At 45.5% G+C, this 18,927-nt stretch overlaps 1 protein-coding gene across 1 annotated transcript in view; it reads left to right on the top strand.

Moving 5' to 3' along the window:
- Window positions 1-18,927, top strand: part of LOC128563441 (maestro heat-like repeat family member 5) — a 65,401-nt gene that overhangs the window by 2,037 nt on the left and 44,437 nt on the right. The window contains exons 2-6 of the mRNA XM_053558696.1: window positions 6,529-6,698; window positions 7,515-7,660; window positions 8,386-8,514; window positions 11,995-12,154; window positions 13,584-13,636. Of these exons, the coding sequence (XP_053414671.1) occupies window positions 6,529-6,698; window positions 7,515-7,660; window positions 8,386-8,514; window positions 11,995-12,154; window positions 13,584-13,636 (658 nt within the window). The remainder of the gene's footprint in view (window positions 1-6,528; window positions 6,699-7,514; window positions 7,661-8,385; window positions 8,515-11,994; window positions 12,155-13,583; window positions 13,637-18,927) is intronic.

Below are 18,927 nucleotides of genomic sequence, written 5' to 3'. Positions count from 1 at the left end.
AATGATTCTACTCTAGACACTGTGTAAGGCTCAGAGACTACAGGAGTCTACGTGGGCTACAAATACCACAGACTGAGGGTTTAAATAACAGACACTTATTTCTACCAGTTCTAGGGTCTGGAAAGCTCAAGATCAAAGTTCTGGAAAATTGGTGTCCAATGAGGGTTCTCTTCCTGGCTTACTGACAGCCACTTTCTTGCTGGGTCCTCACTGGTAGAAAGAGAGAACACTTGTGTTATCTGTTTCTTTTTTTCTTTTCTTTTTTTTGAAACAGAGTGTCAAGCTGTCACCCTGGGTAGGCCCTGGGTAGTGTCGCTATGGTGTCGTAGCGTCATAGCTCACAGCAACCTCCAACTTTTGGGCTCGAGTGATCCTCTCACCTCAGTTTTTCTACTTTTAGTAGAGATGGGGTCTCGCTTTTTGCTCAGGCTAGTCTCAAACTCGTGAGCTCAAGCTTGTCCACCTGCCTTGGCCTCCCAAAGTGCTAGGATTACAGGCATGAGCCCCCACGCCAGCTGTTTTTCTTATTTCAGCCTTACTGGGGCTGTGTAGCCATGTCTCACTGTGGTTTTAATTTGTTTCCCTCATGAGGAATAATACTTAGCACTTTTTACATACTTATTTTCCATCTGTTTATCTCCTTTGGTAGATTGTTCAAATCTTTTTACCGTATTTTGTTAGGTTGTTTGTGCTTCCATTTTGAGAGTTCTTTATATATCGTAGATATAGTCCTTTATCAGTGATTTGCAAAACTTTCTCCAACTCTGCAGCTTATCTTTCATTCTTTATAGATATATGCCAAGCTAAATAAAAGGCACAGAGAAAGACACTCTTAAAAAATGATATTTATTCAGGAATGGTCATTACAGTGGGAATACATGTGCATATAGTAAATGATGTGTGTATTCAAAGTGGTCAGGGTAAGAGAAAGTTTCTCAAGTCAAAATGAGGATGATTACATCAATTGTTTTGAAACAGTAACCTTGGGTACAATGAGCAATCTGAAGAGTAGGAAGTTGAATATGCAGTTGCTGGGCAGATGTCCTCACAGATGTATTGTTTGGGTAAGGTGCAATGGCCTTTGTGGAAGGCTGTGGGTTTTGTGGTCTTTTGTGATACATCCTGCTATCAGGCATTCATGCATGAGAACCTTCGCCTTTTGGCCCTCCTCAGCCCCATGTGTCAGAGTGACCCATTTTAATTCCAACAATTTTCACATGTATTTCAAAACGAAGAAGCTTTTATTTTTGTGAATTCAAATTTATCATTCTTATCTTTTATGGATAGTACTCTTAAGGTCACATCTAATTAATCTTTATCTTACCCAAGGTCATGAAAATTTCCCCCAATATTTTCTTCCAGAAGTTTTAGAAGTTTAGGTTTTACTGTCAGGTCTGTGATTTGTGTTGAGTAAATGTTTATATATGACGTGAGATATGGACTGGGGGCATTTTTTGTATGTGTATATGTCTCTCTTACAACAGGACTCATTGAATGCTTTTTCAAATAATTGCTTTCACATCGTTATCAAAAATCAATTGGTCTCATTTTCTGGAGCCTTTTTTCTACTCCATATACTTATATTTCTACCCTTTCATCAGGATCATACTGTCTTGATTACTGTACCTTTATAATAAGCCTTAAAATTGGTAGTGTTTTTGAAAGCAGTCCTCCAATTTTGTTCCTCTTCAAAATCATTTTGGCTAACCTAGTTCCTTTACCTTCCCAATAAATTTGAGAAAAAGCTTGTTGGTAACGACAAAAAATTCTGCCATTGGAATTGCAATGAATATTTAGACAAACAGAGAAAATTAACATCTTAAGAAGATGGAGACTTCCAATCCATGAACATGGTCTATCTCTCCACTTATGAAAGTCTTCTTGTTTTCTTTCACCAATATTTTGTAGTTTACAGTATATAGACCTTGAAATTATTTGTTAGACTTAACAAATGTTAAGACTGGACGTTTTCTTCCATATAAAGAGAAGAGAGACATATACACATGCAAAAAATAGCCCCCAATCTATATCTCACGTCGTATATAAATCACAGACCTGAAAGTAAAACCTAAACTTAACAAATAAGTCTAAGTTATTTAGACTTACAGAACTCATGATTTTTAGCTAATGTACATGGTGCACTTTTTTCTTTCAATTCCCAATTATTCATTGCCATCATATAGAAATATGATGATTTTTATATACTTACCTTATAATTTGCAAGTCTGCTGAATCCACTTTTTAGTTCAGGTAGAGTTTGGGGTTTGGGTAGGGTTGGTTTTTTTTTTTTTTTTGCTTTTGTTTTTGTAGATTCTTTGAAGTTTTCTACTTGGATAATAATGTCTTCTACAAATAGAAACAGTTTGTTTGTTCTTTTCCAATCTGTATGCCTTTTATTTCTTCTTGACTTTTTGTCGTGACTAAGCCCACAATTCTGTGTTGAATCAGAGTAGTAACAGCATATATCTCTGCCTCATTCCCAACTATATGGAAGAAAATATCCAGTCTTTCACTACAAAACATGATATTAGCTGTATAATTTTCATAGATGTTCTTTATCAGATTGAGGAAGATTCCTTAATCCCTGTTTCTATTGTGAATAGATATTTAATTTTGCCAAATGCTTCTTCTGCATCTATTGAGATAATTATATAATTTTCTTCCTTAGTCTCTCAATACAGTGAATTACATTGATTGATTTTCAAATGTTCAAGCAGTCTTGCATTCCTAGGATAAGCCATTCTTGATGATCATGGATGAGTATTTTTATATATTTTGGATTATACATAAAATACATATTGTTAAGAAAGTTTCTGTTCACGGAGAATATTAAGCCATAGTTTTCTTTACTTACAATGTTTTATAACTATTTTTGATATCAGGGTGAAGCTTGACTCATGGAATAGGTTGAGAAGTGTTTCCTCCTCTTCAATTTTTTGAAAGATTTTTGTAGTATTCATATTATTTCTTCCTTAAGTGCTTTGAAAAATTCATAAGTGAAGCCATCTGGGCTTAAAGGTTCCTTTATTGGAGTGCTTTCAACTACAAATTCAATTTTTATAATAGATGTATGGCAATTCTTGTTATTTAATTCATAAGTGAACTTTGGTATTTTATGACTTTAAGGAATTTGTCCATTTCATTCTAACTTGAATAACTCTGTTGACATAAAGTTATTCATAAAATTCTTTTGCTATCCTATTACTGTCTATAGTACCTATAATAATGTGCTTACTCTTATTCCTGATGTTACTCATTTGTGTTTTCTCTTTCTATCCTAATAAGTCTTGGTTAGTGGTTTACAAGGTATTCATCTTTCTAAAAACTCACATGTTAGGCCTGGCACAGTGGCTCACGCCTGTAATCCTAGCACTCTGGGAGGCCAAGGCAGGTGGATTGCTTGAGTGGACTGCAAGTTCAAGACCAGCCTGAGCAAAAAGCAAGACCCTGTTTCTATAAAAATAAAAAAACTAAGGTAAGAGGATGGTTGAGCCTGAGTTGGAGGTTGCTGTGAGCTATGATGCCACAGCACTCTACCCTGTGCAATAGCTTGAGACTCTCTCTCACAAAAAAAAAACAAAAAACCGTTTAGAGTCATTGATTTCTCTATTGTTTTGATTTTTTATTAAATTTGGTCATCTCTGCTATTTGATTGTTGTGTTCAAATCAATTATATTTAGCATGATTATTGATGTGATTTGGTTTTAATCTACCACTTTTGATTCGTTTTTTCTTTGTCTCATCTCTTCTTTGTGTTATTTTCCCTCTTAATTGAGTTTTTTAATGGTGCCACGTTTCCCCCTTTGTTAACTTTTTAGCCATGTATTTTTTGTGTTGTTTTATTTCTTAATCACTGCTTTAGTTTATACTTGTTAGCTCCAGTCTACCTTCAGGTGATTTTAGCCACTTTGCTTATAGTACAAAAACCTTACAACACTTTATTTCCATTTCCTGCTCCTGCCCTTTGTGCTATTGTCGTTGTACATAATATTTTCCCTCAACATTTGTTATAAATCCATATTCATTTTTTTACTTTAAGTTGTAAAAATAAGAAAAAATATTTCCTACTTAACTACATTATTACCACTTCCAATGTTCTTTCTTGTATGTAGTTTCCATCTGGTGTAGTTTTTCTTCCGTCTGAAAGACCTTCTCTGACATTTTTTGCAGTGCAGATCTTCTGGGGATAAGTTCTTATGGCTTTTGTATGTGTAAAAAAGTTCCTATTTCACCTTCAGTGTTTCAAGATTTGGGGGGTTGTTACTGTTTTGTTTTGCTTTGTTTTTCTTTCTATGCATTAAAATACTCCACTGTCTCCTGTCCATCATTTCCAAGAAGGACTATGCTTTCATTTTTTATTCCTTTTGTGTGTCTTTTTTCCCTGGATTTTTGTAAGATGTGCTCTTACGATTGGTTTAGGGAAGTTTCAATTTGATTGACTTGATGTAGTTTTCTTCATGTTTCTTTTGCTTGGAATTCATTGAGTTTCCCAGACTTGTAGATTTATAATTTTCATTGAATTTAGAAAATGTTCAGATATTATTTCTTCAAATTATTTTCTCCTTCCTTCTCCCATGGGGACTTAAATTACACATACATAATGCCTCCTGAAATTGTCCCACAGCTCACCAGTGCTCTGCTCTACTTTTTTCAGTCTTTTTTCTATTCGTACTTCATTTAGGAATAGTGTCTATTGCTATGTCTTCAAGTTCACTAATCTTAGCAGCTACAGTGTCTAATCTGCTGTATTCTTCATCTGAATCATATTTTCATCTTTTTTATATTTTCTGTCTGTCCTTAACAGACTTAGGTTTTCTTCTGATCACTGAACACATATATACGTTGACCATAACAACCATTTTAGTGTCCTGGTCTGCTCATTTTGTCATTTCTAGGTTCGTTCTGATAGACTGACTTTTCTCCTCATTGCTGTTCATACTTTCTTGCTTCTTTGCACACCTGGGTAAATTTTGATTGGATTCCAGACATTGTGAATTTTACGTTGTTGGGTACTGGATATTGCTATACTTTTTAAATATTCTTGAACTTTGTTCTGAGGCACAATCAAATTATTTGAAGCATATTGGTCCGGGGGAGGCTTTCTTTTAAAGCTTGGGTAGAGAGGGACAAAGTGTCATTGCTGAGGGCTGACTTTTCCCTGATTTTGAAGTAGCACCTGACGCCCTGTGCATTACCAGGCTTTCCACTCTGACTCCTGATGAAAGAGGACCTCTTCCTCACCCTGTACAAGCTCGAAAAAGATTGTTCCCTCTGCTCCATTTGGGATTTTGATGTTCTTTCCCCACATCCACCAGGATGGGATGAAGCCTGGAGCTGCAGGGGGCCCTCTGCAAATCTCCAAAACACTCTCTCCCTGCACCTCCATGCAGCTCTCTCCTAGGACCCCACCCCAAACTTTCCTCCACTCACAGGGACTAGTGGGCTTTCCTGGGTCCCATCTCCCTGCACCGCAAACTGCAGACTCTCCAGGCAGCTCTCTGTGGCAATTTTGAACTTGGCTTGTCAGTTTTCCTTCTCAGGGATCGCTGCCCTGTGATGCTCCTGTCTGGTGTCTGGTAACCATGGGACTGTGTATTTTTTCCAATTTTGGAGTTAAGGCAGGAGGGTGACCCTGGTCTTGCTGCGTCTTGGGTGGAGGCAACAGTGTCTCACATGTACACATGTCGTCGTTAAGACTCTGGGTCCTATGGAGAGCAGCATGGCCTGACATGCCTGGCTTACGTGGTGGGACCAACGAATAAAGTACTGAGACACACGCTGTCTCCTAACACACGCACTATGCCCTTCCCGAATTTGCTGCCTGTTGTTTTTCTTCCTCCCTGTGCACCCCAGGTGCCCAGAACACACCTGGCCTGTGGCAGGTGCTAGAGAAGTGGGACCTAACAGGGAACTAGCAAATAAGGCGGAAAGTGGGTGGAGAGGAAGCGTTCCTCCAGGGGGGGCCCCCTTCCATGGAGAAGCCGGGCTCTGGCCAGCCCCCAGAAGGAAGGATACCCTCTCTTTGGGGGAGGGAATCCTTTCCATTTATGCAGAAGAGAGGGGGAGGGGCACGGACGGGCTTGAAGAGCCCTACATCCCCTCACTCCTCTCCCTGCTGCTCCCTGTGCTAACCCTCCCCTCAGAGACCCGCAGGGATGTCTGGGTGTCCAGGGCAGCCTTGTGTGTGGTCCTGTGGGTCTGGCTCCGCCAAGTCAATGTGAGCACCACAGCTGGGGTTTTGGAACCTGAGCCCTGCCTCGTCCCACTTCCACATCTGTCCCATAGCACTGGCCGGAAAGCCAGGCCCGCAAGCCCACAGGCCATGCTACCTGCTCCATGGTGTCCCGAGGCCTCATGATCCCCGCCTGCCCCAGGGTTCAGCCAGTCTAGGGAACTGAAGGCTGGACAAAGGGAAAGAGGGTGCCAGACCGGATCCAAACGAGCGCTGCCCTCAGCATCACCTACACTCAGCCCATGTCACACCAGTGTGCCTGGACGCTTACATCCAAGGCCCCTTTTCCATTTCAGAATCTCGCCCATACCCGTGAAGGACCCATCTTGTCTGAGGGGACCTCAGGACTCCATCCGCAGAAACAGACAGTCGCACTCCACCATTGTGCTCTGCAAGTCAAAAAGCAGCCAGGCCGCCCTGGCGCCCAAGGAGCACACAATGTTCATGGAGGAAGCCTACAACTCAGGTGGTCACTGCCCCTGGACTCAGGACCAGGGCAGGGTGGCTCCCAGAGGGGGTCGGGCTCCAGCAGTTCCCACCATGTCCTTCCACCCCAAGCAGTCCTGAGGGGAGGGTGAGAGGGACCCCCTCCTCTAGCACCTTGGGAATGACAAGGGGTAGACACACTGAGGCTTTCAGCAGGGAGTCTGCACACCTGCCCTGGCCTCTCACACCTGCCGGGCACCTTCCCTCCCAATCCACCCTCAGAACCTTAGCTAGGCCTGGCCTCATCCCCCGAATGTTTTTCCCTCATCTAGACACCGCTGAAAGGGGGGTTGATTTATGAATAAGTGGGATGGATAGCTGGACAGAGAGATGGATGGATTCATTTATATGTGGAGAATAGGGGGTAATATGGACGGATGAATTTATAAGTGAGTGGATGGAGGAGTGGATACATTTACCACTAGACGGGTATTTGGTGGATGGGGGGATAGATGAATGGAAAGATGGACAGACAAGTGGATGGATAAACAGATGCATGAATAACGTGTAGGTGAATGAATGGGGGGAGGTGAATGGTGGATGATGGATGGATGAAAAAGCAGCTGGGGCAGTGAACACATAGAATGTGACAGGCAAGCGAGGATAGGCAGCCTTGCCCATTCCTCATCCTCTCTGGACCATCAGGAGGTCCAGGGCTTCCCATGTGTCCAGCTGTCTGGCCTCACTTCAGACCAGTCCTCCCATTCTCAGGCTGGCCTTCCCTGCCCACCCAACCCTGAAGCTGAAGTGTGACCCTCCATGGCCCACCTCCCCACCCCCTTCTTGCCAACCCCAGCCATCTGCTTCAAGATGCTCCGGGACATGAGCGGTGCGGACACCTACCACCTGAAGTACATGCTCAAGAAGATCAAGAACATGGCACAAGGGTCCCCCAACCTGGTGATGGAGACCATGCACGACTACTTCATGGACAACCTGGAGGTGGGGCTACAGGACACTGGTGCAGGCACCGGGAGCAGAGGGGACGGTGGGACCCCAGGGTGGGGCTACGGGGCACTGGTGCAGGCACCGGGAGCAGAGGGGACGGTGGGACCCCAGGGTGGGGCTACGGGGCACTGGTGCAGGCACCGGGAGCAGAGGGGACGGTGGGACCCCAGGGTGAGCACAAATCCTGGACCCCACATAAGACTGCTATATAATTTGCGGCAAGTTTCAGTTTCCTCATGTATCAAATGTGCTATGTAGAGAACAGCAGACCTACATGTGCTGACCACCCTCAGGATGAGGCAGGTGTTATGACCCTCACAGATGAGGAAATGAAGGCTTAAGGACAGCAAGTGATTTGCCTAAAGTCACAGAACCATTTGGTAGCAGAGGAGAATGGAGGGATGGAGGGAAGGATGCAGGAAGCAGAGGGACGAGGCAATAAATGAGGGAAGGAGTGACCTGACTTTGAAGATGAGATGTTTTAAATCCCCTGGAAGTTCCCTGAGGGCAGGGACAAATGTTTATTCCTCTCTCCCTGCACCACCTGGTTTGAGGCCTGCACATAGTAGGCATTCAATAAATGGTCACCAGGTGAATGGCCATCAGCAGCCACCTGTGATATTATCTCTCTGGCCTCCTCACAAACCCAGCCCCCTGGACATCTCCCACGTGACTAGCTCCAACCTAACCCTGTGCCTCTGTCACTTTGCCATTCACAGATCTCCACCCGGCATAAGTTCCGGCTGTTCCAAGCCCTGGAAATCGTCATTAAAGCCAGTGACTCCCTGGACGAGAGCTGGGAGCAAATCTTCATGAAGCTGGCCTTGGAGAACATGGCCAAGTCCACGGTGGGCCTCCCCTCCTGACAGACAGGCCAGTCCCCCAAAGGCTTTGGGAACACAGGCAGCTGCCCCTGGGCTCCAAATGACACCTGGGTGCCGGTCTCAGGAAGGCCAACTCCAAATCTAAACCATTCCCTGGGGGAAACTCCTGTCTCCCTGCCACCTGGGCTCCTGCCAATGGAGACCTACAGGGGTGGGCCTGCCCTGCCCTTCCATGCCTTGCCCCAGGCTTTCAGTCCAGGGAGCCGCCCCCAGGCCTGGCCACAGTCTGCTCAGGCTGTAGCTCCAGCTGGGGGAAAGTGGATTTTATTCAGATCAAGGAGGCCAGGGCAACCCCAGGGCAGACTACTCAATACCCACACGCAGCCCTGGGAACAGGCTCTAAGAGGGAACAGGCACCCCTGAATTCTCTGATCCGTGCCAAGTCTTAATAAGTTACAACATGGACAGGCAAATGCCATTTGAAAGGTTTTTGCTACTCACAGCTCCCCCCAGAACCAAAAAAAGCAGCACACTCCCCCCTCTTCATGAAGCTGTCCCAGGAACTATATGGACTATGCCTTCAGGACTATAGTGGCAGGAAGTAACTAAGCAGGGATGTCCCCGGGGGCTTAGGAGACACTGGCAGGTCAGGGTCTGTGACTTTTGTGCACCTGTGAACATATAGCGACTGGGCATTTGTCTGGCCCTGTGACTTGGCAGACTCGAGGAGAGGCTGCTGGGTTGAGAGCTGGAATCAGCCAGTGCAGAGTCTGAAACATGGCTGACGCACGCACCCTTGTGGCTCCAATCACAAATGGGGAGACTGAGGCTCTGAGTTCAGGGACTTGCCTGAAGGCCAGCACAGCTGGTAGAGCAGGTGACAAGTCCCTGTGCTCCCCTGTGAGGCCACCCTAAGTGTGAAGGACAGACCATATTGACCCAGAAAATGGTCCAGAAAAATAGGGACAGAAAAAAACAGGGACAAGGGCCGTATCCACCTCATTTCTTTTTGCTTTTAAATTCCATTTGTTTGTTTATTTAACCCACCAATTTGAAGCATATTGGGTGCATTTATTAGCTAGCTTACAGACCTACAGAACAATGAGCCAGTGGGATGTGGGACTGTGTCCGAGGTCTGTCTGGCTTCAGCCCCGCTGGGGGTGGGGGAAGCCGGGCTGTGGCTGTGACCAGCTAGGCTGGGAGTAAGCAAAGGCTGGTTGGGGCTATTCTGCATTTTCTGCTTCCACAAGGCGGCCAGGACGTGGAATGCCACGGGCACTCCACCACCAGGTCCAGAGACTCAGTGGCACGCTGGGATCTGCCTTGCTCAGGACTCCTGTTGCCCTGTCCTGTCAGGGGACCCCATGTCCTGTACCCCAAGCCTTTCCCAATTCTCGCTCCTAAGTTGGAAACATACAGGGCCAGCAGCTTCCCTGAGGTTGGTAGAGTGGGAAGTTCATGCATTTCCAAATGTCTCACCCTGGGCTGTGATGAGGGATCATTGCCCATTGTCTTCCTGCCCTTGTGTGGCTGCTGAAAACCCAAAGCCATTCTGAACATTGATCCTGTATGCAGGACTTGTTTTATCCTCTGGGAGGCTTATAGAGTCCTCCCATGTGTTCCAAAATGCCACAATAGTAGCCCTGGCTCTGGCCTAATTTTAGCCACCAAGCTTTGTGGTCCTATGTCCCTTCCATCTGGTATCGAATTACTTTGGTGCTGAGGTGACCCATGGCGGCCACCCTCCACAGCCATGTCAGCATCTCTGTCTCTTTCCTCTGGCTCTGAGGCTTTCCAGGGAGACCCTGACCCATGACTCAGCCTGGAGGTCAGGGGCCCATCCAGCGGCAGTGCTGTGGGGTCCTGGCCTACAGAGCAACTGTCCCCGGAATTTGTGCCTGACCTCCGACTCAACCTGGAGGTCAGGGACCCATCCAGCAGCAAGGCTGTGGGCACCTGGCCTGCAAAGCAGCTGTCCCCAGAATTTGTGCCTGACCTCCCCTGTACAGACACCCTCCCCCACCTTCTCCAGAGCCAGAGCCTCTAGAGTCCTGCTGGGGTGGGAGGTGATGGGTCCCTCCAGGTGGGGGGGGTGCCATGTAGGGATGTAACTGCGCCTAAAACCACTGGACCCTTATTTTTATTCTGCTCCAGTGCTACCCCTGTTCCAGAGTTTGGGGAGATATGAGTCCCAACTTTTAGCACACCGTGGGGGATGCACAGCATGCGGGGCTGGCTCTCAGCCTTCCCCACTGCCGGCACAACAATCTCTGGCTATCTCATCCCTCTGCTTCCAGCTTCCAGAACGTGGTTGCTTATTGGCCTTTTTAAAAATTTTCCCTACATATAATTTTAGGTGAAGTTTAGTTTAGTTTTGTTTTCTTTGGAAGAGCAAGATCAGATTTAATCTACCATCTTAACAAGAAGCCCTCATGAGCATATTGTCAAAAATTATAGGCTGGGCACAATGGCTCACACCTGTAATCCCAGCACTCGGGAAGCAGAGACAGGAGGATCCCTCAAGCTCAGAAGTTGGAGACCAGCCTGAGCTACTAAGAATAGAAAAATTACCCAGGTGTTGTGGGCACCTATAGTTCCAGCTACTCAGGAGCCTGAGGCAGGAGGATCGCTGGAACCCAAGAGTTTGAGGCTGAAGGAGCTATGATGACAACTTATGTTCTAGCAAGGGTAACAGAGTGAGACTCTATCTCAAAATAAATAATAAATAAAAATTAAATTATAAAGGACTTACCAATTTCACACAATGATTCGGGCTACATGGCAAGGCGAGTAGGAAGGGACCTCAGGTACTTCTGCTTTCAGACCCCACCAAGGGTAGTCAGATTAGTTAGTGCCTCACACTAACAGCCAAGAGGTCCCCTCACAGCTCCTGCTACTACAGAGAAAAGAGAGGAATTAAACTTGGGGCATGACCTAAGGAAATACCAGCACACTGGCTGAGAAAGCACTGGGCGAGGCACAAAGAGCAGGCTCCAGGGCAGGCAGTTCCTCTCCACCTGAGGATTCCACCCCCGAGATAGTCGTGGGCCTGGCCAGAGGCAGAGGCAGGGGCTTGCCCAGCAGAGCTCTGTCCTCAAGCAACTGACCCTACCTCTATGGACAGGAACCCAGCTTCTGTTTCTGAGTTCATGGTAGAGAATTAAAGATGTAGAAGGAGCTCTGGAAGAGGGGAAGGCTGTTGACTAGAAACTTCGGGGGTTGTCCTCAGACCAAGCCATGTGGGGGGTTTAAAATAGCCTAGGATTCAGACAAACTGAAAGGGGTCCCACAGGCAGAAGCTGCAAAGCAGGAAGAAGAATGTTTTGGAAACATAAGAGGACCAGGAATATCTCAGGTTCCCTCAGCCTCAGTTTTCTACAAAAAAAAAAAAAAAATGGATTGGTAATAGCTGCCCACCTACCACACCAGGCCAGTGTATGAAAATGCCAGGCTCATGGGGCAGCAGCTCTGACCTTTACCTCCCTGCCCCACCACCCCTACCAGGAGCTGGAAGATGCATACCAGGACGCAGCCAGCAAAGTGCTGGTGGCCATCTGCAAGCACTCGTGGCAGGTGGTGACCCAGCACCTGGAGGCAGAGCTGCTGACCGGGGTCTTCCCACACCGCAGCCTGCTCTACGTGATGGGCCTCCTGTCCTCAGATGGTAAGTCTGCTCAAAGTGAGGGGGCACAGCAGGTCACAGAGAGAGGCCAGGAGGTGATGCTGAGGCCCCAAAGTCCAGGCAAAACTGCCCATCTGAATAGTGGGAGAGTGGAGCCAGGCTGCCTGGCAATAGGCTGCTGCCCCAGGACCCTACTGCCCACCCCAGCACTTGCAGGACCTCCCAGGAAAGGGCCACGTAGGGCACCATGGTGCCACCCTGTCTGACAGCTGGGGCTCCTGCTCTCCATGTTTGAAGAACTGGGCCTGGATAGAACCAGGATAACCCAGGAGGTTCCAGGAGGTGGCCTAGGTGACCTTCATAGGCCATTGTCCTCTCTCTCTCGGCCACACAAGACAGACAGCACTCCCCCTTCAGACAACAGGAAGACAGAACTCAGAGAGGCAGCACGTGGTAACCTGCGGCAGGGCCTGCTTCATGACAGCTGCTGCCTAAGGGCTGCGAGAAGGGCTGAGCTGGACAACAGGGCCTCTGATGACCCAAGAGGGGGGCATAGAGGAGGGTTAGTGATGGCAAACGATGGCTGGGCCCTGTCTCAGGCCAGGGCCTCAGAACAGGGGATTACAGGCTAGGTAGGGAGACAAGCACCTCCTTTCCTTTACTCACCAGCTCATAGGCATGTGCTACTGTGCTCACTGCTCACTGCCTACCTGGGGAGGCAGCTAGGGGAGCCCAGAGAGGAGGAGCCATCAGGGAGGGCTTCCTGGAGGTGGCAGCCAGTATAGGCCATGTCTAGAGGGATGCATAAGGAATGTGAGGAGAGAAGCTTATCCACCAGGGGCCTTCAGGAGGACTTGATCACCAGCCAGTGAGGCACCGATCAGTGGAGGAGGCAGGGCAGCAGATCCTGTTGTCTGCAAGGAGGCCCAGGCAGCAGGGGAGGTTTCTAAGGTGGGGTTGGGAGCCTGGATTCTGGCTTAGGACAAGGAGGACCCAGCTTGGCTGGGCTCTGTGCCCCCCACCCTGGGATTGGCAGGCTAAGTGGAGGTTCCTCTGCACCTGAGGGCCCTCTGAGACCTCCAGAACCACCCAAAAGCAGCCCCTCCCTCTGAGTTGAGGTTTCTGAAGTGTCCAAAAAGCTTTCCCATCTCACAATGCCTCCCTCCCCAAACTTTATTTTCCCACTTTGAGGGACACCCAATGTATAGCAAGGGACCGTGCTTTGAGAACCCTTCTACTCACCACTGTAGAGCCCAAGGCCCAGCGAGGGAAGGTAGCCCACCCAGGGTCACACAGCAAAGGCAGTAGGACCATGACTCCAGCCCAGATCTGGACCCTGCACCCAAGCTAGGCTCAAGTTCCTCCAGCTCCCCTCCCCCAGGAGTGAGAGGGGCAGAGGTAGAACAGCACCAACCCACCTCCAGCCAGCTCTGGCCATGGGCTGTCCCTCACCCACCCTTCTCACCCACAGAGGAGCTGTTCAGCGAGGAAGACAGGGCAAGCTGGGAGCAGAAGCTGACCCAGGTAGGGGAAGTCCAGCCACCAGCCCAGAGGTTGGGGGAGCAAACCAATCTGGACAGGCACCTGCTACAGTAGGGGGAGAAGGAGGAGAGACGGAAGGGAGAGGAGGGAAGAGGAAGAGGGGAATATGGGGAAAGCAAGAGAGTGTGGAGGGAGGGTGGGCAAACAGTGGGCAGACAGACAAGCTTGGGGAGATGACATGACTTGACCAGCAGGGCTGGTCACGAGGGCAGTTGTATTTTTAACCTTGGTCTCTGGATGCACAGAGCAAGTGTCCAGGACACACAGAACCTTCCCACCTATCCTGTGACCTGGACCTACAACCAGGGGGTCAGAGAGGATGCAGAGGCCCAGGCAGAGACCAGGGAAGGGAGGAGGCAAGTCAGGTTGGACTGAGGATGCCATGGCCAGGACTCGGGATCAATGCGAACCTATCTCTGCACATACCAAGTAAAGGGCCTGCCTGGCTGAGAGAAGGGGTATGGAAGCCTGGCTGACCCGGGTTCAAGCCCATACTCAACCCATCATAGCTGTGTGCACTGGAGTGACCTGCTTTACCTGTCTGTACCTCAGTTTTCTCACCTGTTAAATGGGGATGAAAGTATTTCACTCACATGGTGGTTGCGAAGATTACAACCCGCATAAAGTGTTTGGCATGGTGCCTAGTACACAGGAAGCCTTCTTGACTGTTAGTTTTTATTATTATATAGTAACAGCTGTAGTAATAGCAGCAGTAGCAATAGCAATACAAGTGATTAATAGAATAAGATTACAAATTACTGAGGATACAGAAGACTTGAACAGTACAACTAAACAAAGGTATCTAATAAAATGCAAATAGAACATTCACCACAGAGACCAGATGCTGGGCCATATATCATGTTCCAGTAAATTTAAAAGCCCTGAAATCAAACAGAGTACATTCTCTGACCAAAGCATAAATTAGAGTTCAGTATTAAAATATATCTGGAAAAGCTGCAAATGCTGGGAAAGTAAACAGCACACTTCTAAATAACCCATGCATCAAAAAAAAAAAAAATTGAAAGCAACATTAGAAAATGTCTTGAACTGTGTGATAATGAAAATACAACAAATGACAGTTTGTGGGGTAAAACAAAAAGCAATGCTTAAAAGGAAATTTTTTAATGTTAAGAGAAAGGAAGAAGGATGTAAAATCGATTATTTAAACCTCTATTTTAAGAAGTTATCCTCCCAAAAAAGAGCAAATTAAAGCCAAAGTTGAAAGAAGGAAATAACAAAAACTAGAGAGGAAATCAAAGGAAACAAAGGACAAAGAATAGAGAATGGCTAGAATTAAAAGTAGGTTCATCAAAAAATCAACAAACTGATAACCCACCAGACTGATCGAGAAGAGAGAAAACACGAAATACCCACTTCAAAAAGAATAAAAAACAACACTGCAAATCTTTTAGACATTAAAGGATAATAATTAAATATGATTCAAATAAAATAGATCATTTAAATTGAATAGACAAATTCCCTGATAAGCACAGATTGCCAAACTGACACAAGAAGAAACAAAAACTCTGAGTGGTCCTACACCTATTAAAGAAATTGAAGTCAAAATTAAACACTCTCCCACAAAGAAAACTCCAAGACCAGATACTTCATTGACAAATTCTGTTAAAAACTAAAGAAAATTCATAACCAGCCTAAGCAAGACTGAGATCCTGTCTTTAAATAGCCAGGTATTGTGGTGGGCGCCTGTAGTTCCAGCTACTCAGGAGCTGAGGCAAGAGAATCGCTTAAGCACAAGAGTTGGAAGTTGCTGTGAGCTATGATGCTATGGCACTCTGCCAAGGGTGACAAAGTGAGATTGTCTCAAAAAAAAAAAAAAAAAAAAAAAGCATGCACCTGTAGTCCAAGCTACTCAGGAGGCTGAGGCAGGAGGATCACTTGTGCCCAGAAGTTTGAGGCTATAGTGAGCTATGTTGACACTATTACATGCCAGCCTGGGTGGCACGGTAAGACTCCATCTATAAAAAGAAAAGAGAAAAAAAGTTAAAGGAGAAATAATACCAATTCTATACAAATTCTTTTAAGAGAATAAAAGAAACACTTCTCAAATCATACTATGAAGCCACTACAACCTTGGTACCAAAACCAAAAACATTACCAAAAAAAAAAAACTAAACTGAACACCAATATCTTTCATGAAGATAAGCTCAAAAATATTTTAAACAAAATATTAGCAAATTGAATAAAAGGATAATTTATCATGATAAAATAGAGTTTATCCCTGGGACTCAAGGTCGGTTTAACATTGAAAAGCAGTAAGTTCGATTCAACACATTAACAGAATAAAGTATAAATATTTTTATTTTTATGAAAAATTATGTAGAAAAAGCATTCGATAGAATTCAAAACCTATTTATGATAAAGGCTCTCAACTAGAAGCAGGAGAAACAGCCTCAGCTTAACAAAGGACAGCTGACACACTCAACGATCAACAACTGAACACTCCTCTGCCAAAGTCAGGGGAAGAGGTGAAGACATCCAGGCTCCCCACGGCCAATCAACATTGCACTGAAGTTTCTAGCCAATGCAACAAGGTAAGCAAAAGGAAAAGAAAAAAGACATACAGATTGCAACTGAAAAAGTAAAATGGCTTTTTTGCAGACAATATGACTGCATATGTAGAGAATCTTTTTAAAATACTAGAACTAACAATTATTAATAATTAAATTTAGCAAGATCTCAAGATATAAGATCAATATACAAAATTCAATTGAATTCTATATACTAACTTCAAAACATGAAAAATGAAATTTTCTGAAAAACAACAGCAATAAAGGTATGGAAGGCTCAAAGATAAAAGTAGTAAAATATGCACGATATTTTTACAAAATATTGCATAGAGGAAATTAAAAATTGAGACATATGATGTTTGTGAATAAGAACATTCAGTAATGGTAAGATGTCAATCTCCCAAAATTGATTTATAGATTGAATTCAGTGCCAATCAAAATCTCATAAGACTTTATTGTAGAATTAAATATAATAACCTATAGATTAAATTTACCAAACCAAAGACATTACCTGTGGAGGAGGTAAATATTTCTTAAGACTCAGAAAGCAGGGTGGCGCCTGTGACTCAATGGGTAGGGTGCCGGCCACTTAAACCGAGGGTGGCAGGTTTGAACCTGGCCCCCTCCAAACTGCAATGAAAAAATAGCCGGGCATTGTGGCGGGTGCCTGTAGTCCGAGCTACTTGGGAAGCTGAGGCAAGAGAATCGCCTAAGCCCAGGAGCTGGAGGTTGCTGTGAGCTGTGATGCCACAGCGCTCTACTGAGGGTGACAAAGTGAGACTCTGTCTCTAAAAAAAAGAGACTCAGAAAGCAATCATCATAAAAAGAAAAAAATCGATAAGGTGAATTTCATCAGAATTAAAACAGCTGCTTATCAACTGATATCATTAAGAAAATGAAAAGGCAAACCACGAATTTGAAGAAAAGACTCATAATACGCATATCTGACAAGGTATGGCATTCAAAATACAGAAGTTTGTAGAACTCAGTAAGAAAAAGACAAATAATTCCATTTTTAAAAGGTCAAAAGAGTCACAAAGGAAGACATGTGAAGACCAAGAAGCAAAATGCAAAAATGATACACATGTTTAGTCCTCAAGGAAATGTCTATCGAAGCCACAATGAGCTACCACCACATAACCCCAGAGAGGCCTCAAGTGAAAAACGACAATGCCAAGTGTTGGCAAGGATGTGGGCAACCAGACTACTGCTGGTGGGATGGGTGAAAGTTGCATCTCTTTTCTTCTAAAGCTTATAATATATGACCCATAAACCCCACGTGTAAATATTTTACCTAAGAGGTGTCCAGACATACACAAAATAACCTACACATGCAAATGGAGCAACATGTGGCAGGCTGCATAAAGCGTGCCCTCCCCAAAGATCTAAAATCAGTAATCTAAGTGTCCACCTCAGGAAGCGGAGCAAGTCCAATCTAACCTAAGCAAGAGAAATAACAAAAGTTAAAACAGAAAAAGAGGACGAACTTCCGATATAGGCCGCAACATGGATGAATCTCAAAAACACCCAATACACAAGTCACATTCTGTATAATTCTGTTGTGTGTAATTCCAGAAAAGGCAGAACTAATCTACAGTGAAATAAATAGAAACAGCTTTGTAGGGATGAAGATTAAGAGGGAGCGTGAGGGTACCTCCTAGGGTGGTGGCAAACGCCCTGCATTTTGATGTGGTATAAATTTCAGGGGTCCAACATTTATTAAAATTCATGAGCTGTGGCTCGGCGCCTGTGGCTCAAGCAGCTAAGGTGCCAGCCACATACACCTTAGTTGGCGGCTTCAAATCCAGCCGGGGTCTGTCAAACAACAATGACGGCTGCAACCAAAAAAATAGCCAGGCGTTGTGGTAGGCGCCTGTAGTCCCTGCTACTTGGGAGGTGGAGGCAGGAGAATCGCTTGAGCCGAGGAGTTGGAGGTTGCTGTGAGCAACCTACCCCAGAGTGACAACTTGAGGCTCTGTCTCAAAAAAAAAAATTCATGAGCTATATAGTAAAGATCTATAATTTCAATTTTCAAAATATTTAAAATAATTAAAAATTCGGGGAAGATATGTGTTACAAAATTCAGAATATTTTAGATTTTTTAAAAGCAATATGGTACCTACCCTGTACATCCCATGAGCATGCTTATCAGTGTTTAGGGCAGCTGGAAAGTCAGCAGTGTTAATATCTCTGCTACAGAAACATACAAAAGTATTCACACTGAATCCCATAAATCGAGTCACGTCACCTTGAGTCAGCTTCACCACCCAGTGAGTTTGCTGTAAAACTATGGGGTGGGGGATGCTTAATTTTCTGAGTTCGGAAATTTGGATTTCAGACAAGGAGCTGGGGTATGGGGTACATACCATACAGTAGTGACCAGGAACAGTTGAGGTTTGGGGGAGGGGACAGGAGTCTCTGGCACTTCTCGGGGAACTCCCCAGGAGGCCTGTGCAGGTGAGAGGACCAGCAGGTCCTGCTGCTCTCTGTGCAGGGGGCAGGAAGGGGCACACCCTGGCAGACAAGCTGACCCAGATTCTGCCGTAAGTAGGGAGCGGTTTCCACTTGGGGACCAAGGGATCAAGGCCACAGATAGCACAAGCAGTCCTGCCTTTCAGGGGTGCTCTAAAGGGCTGTCTTAACACCCCAGTCGGGCATGCCTGTGGCTCACAGCATCACACATATTCATTATTTAGGATAAATTCCTGGAAATGGGGTTGTTTGGGGAAATATGTGCATATTTTA

This window comes from Nycticebus coucang, chromosome 13 (assembly GCF_027406575.1).
Source record: "Nycticebus coucang isolate mNycCou1 chromosome 13, mNycCou1.pri, whole genome shotgun sequence".
NCBI classification, from domain to species: domain Eukaryota; kingdom Metazoa; phylum Chordata; class Mammalia; order Primates; family Lorisidae; genus Nycticebus; species Nycticebus coucang.
This window is presented reverse-complemented; position numbering and strand designations above follow the sequence as displayed.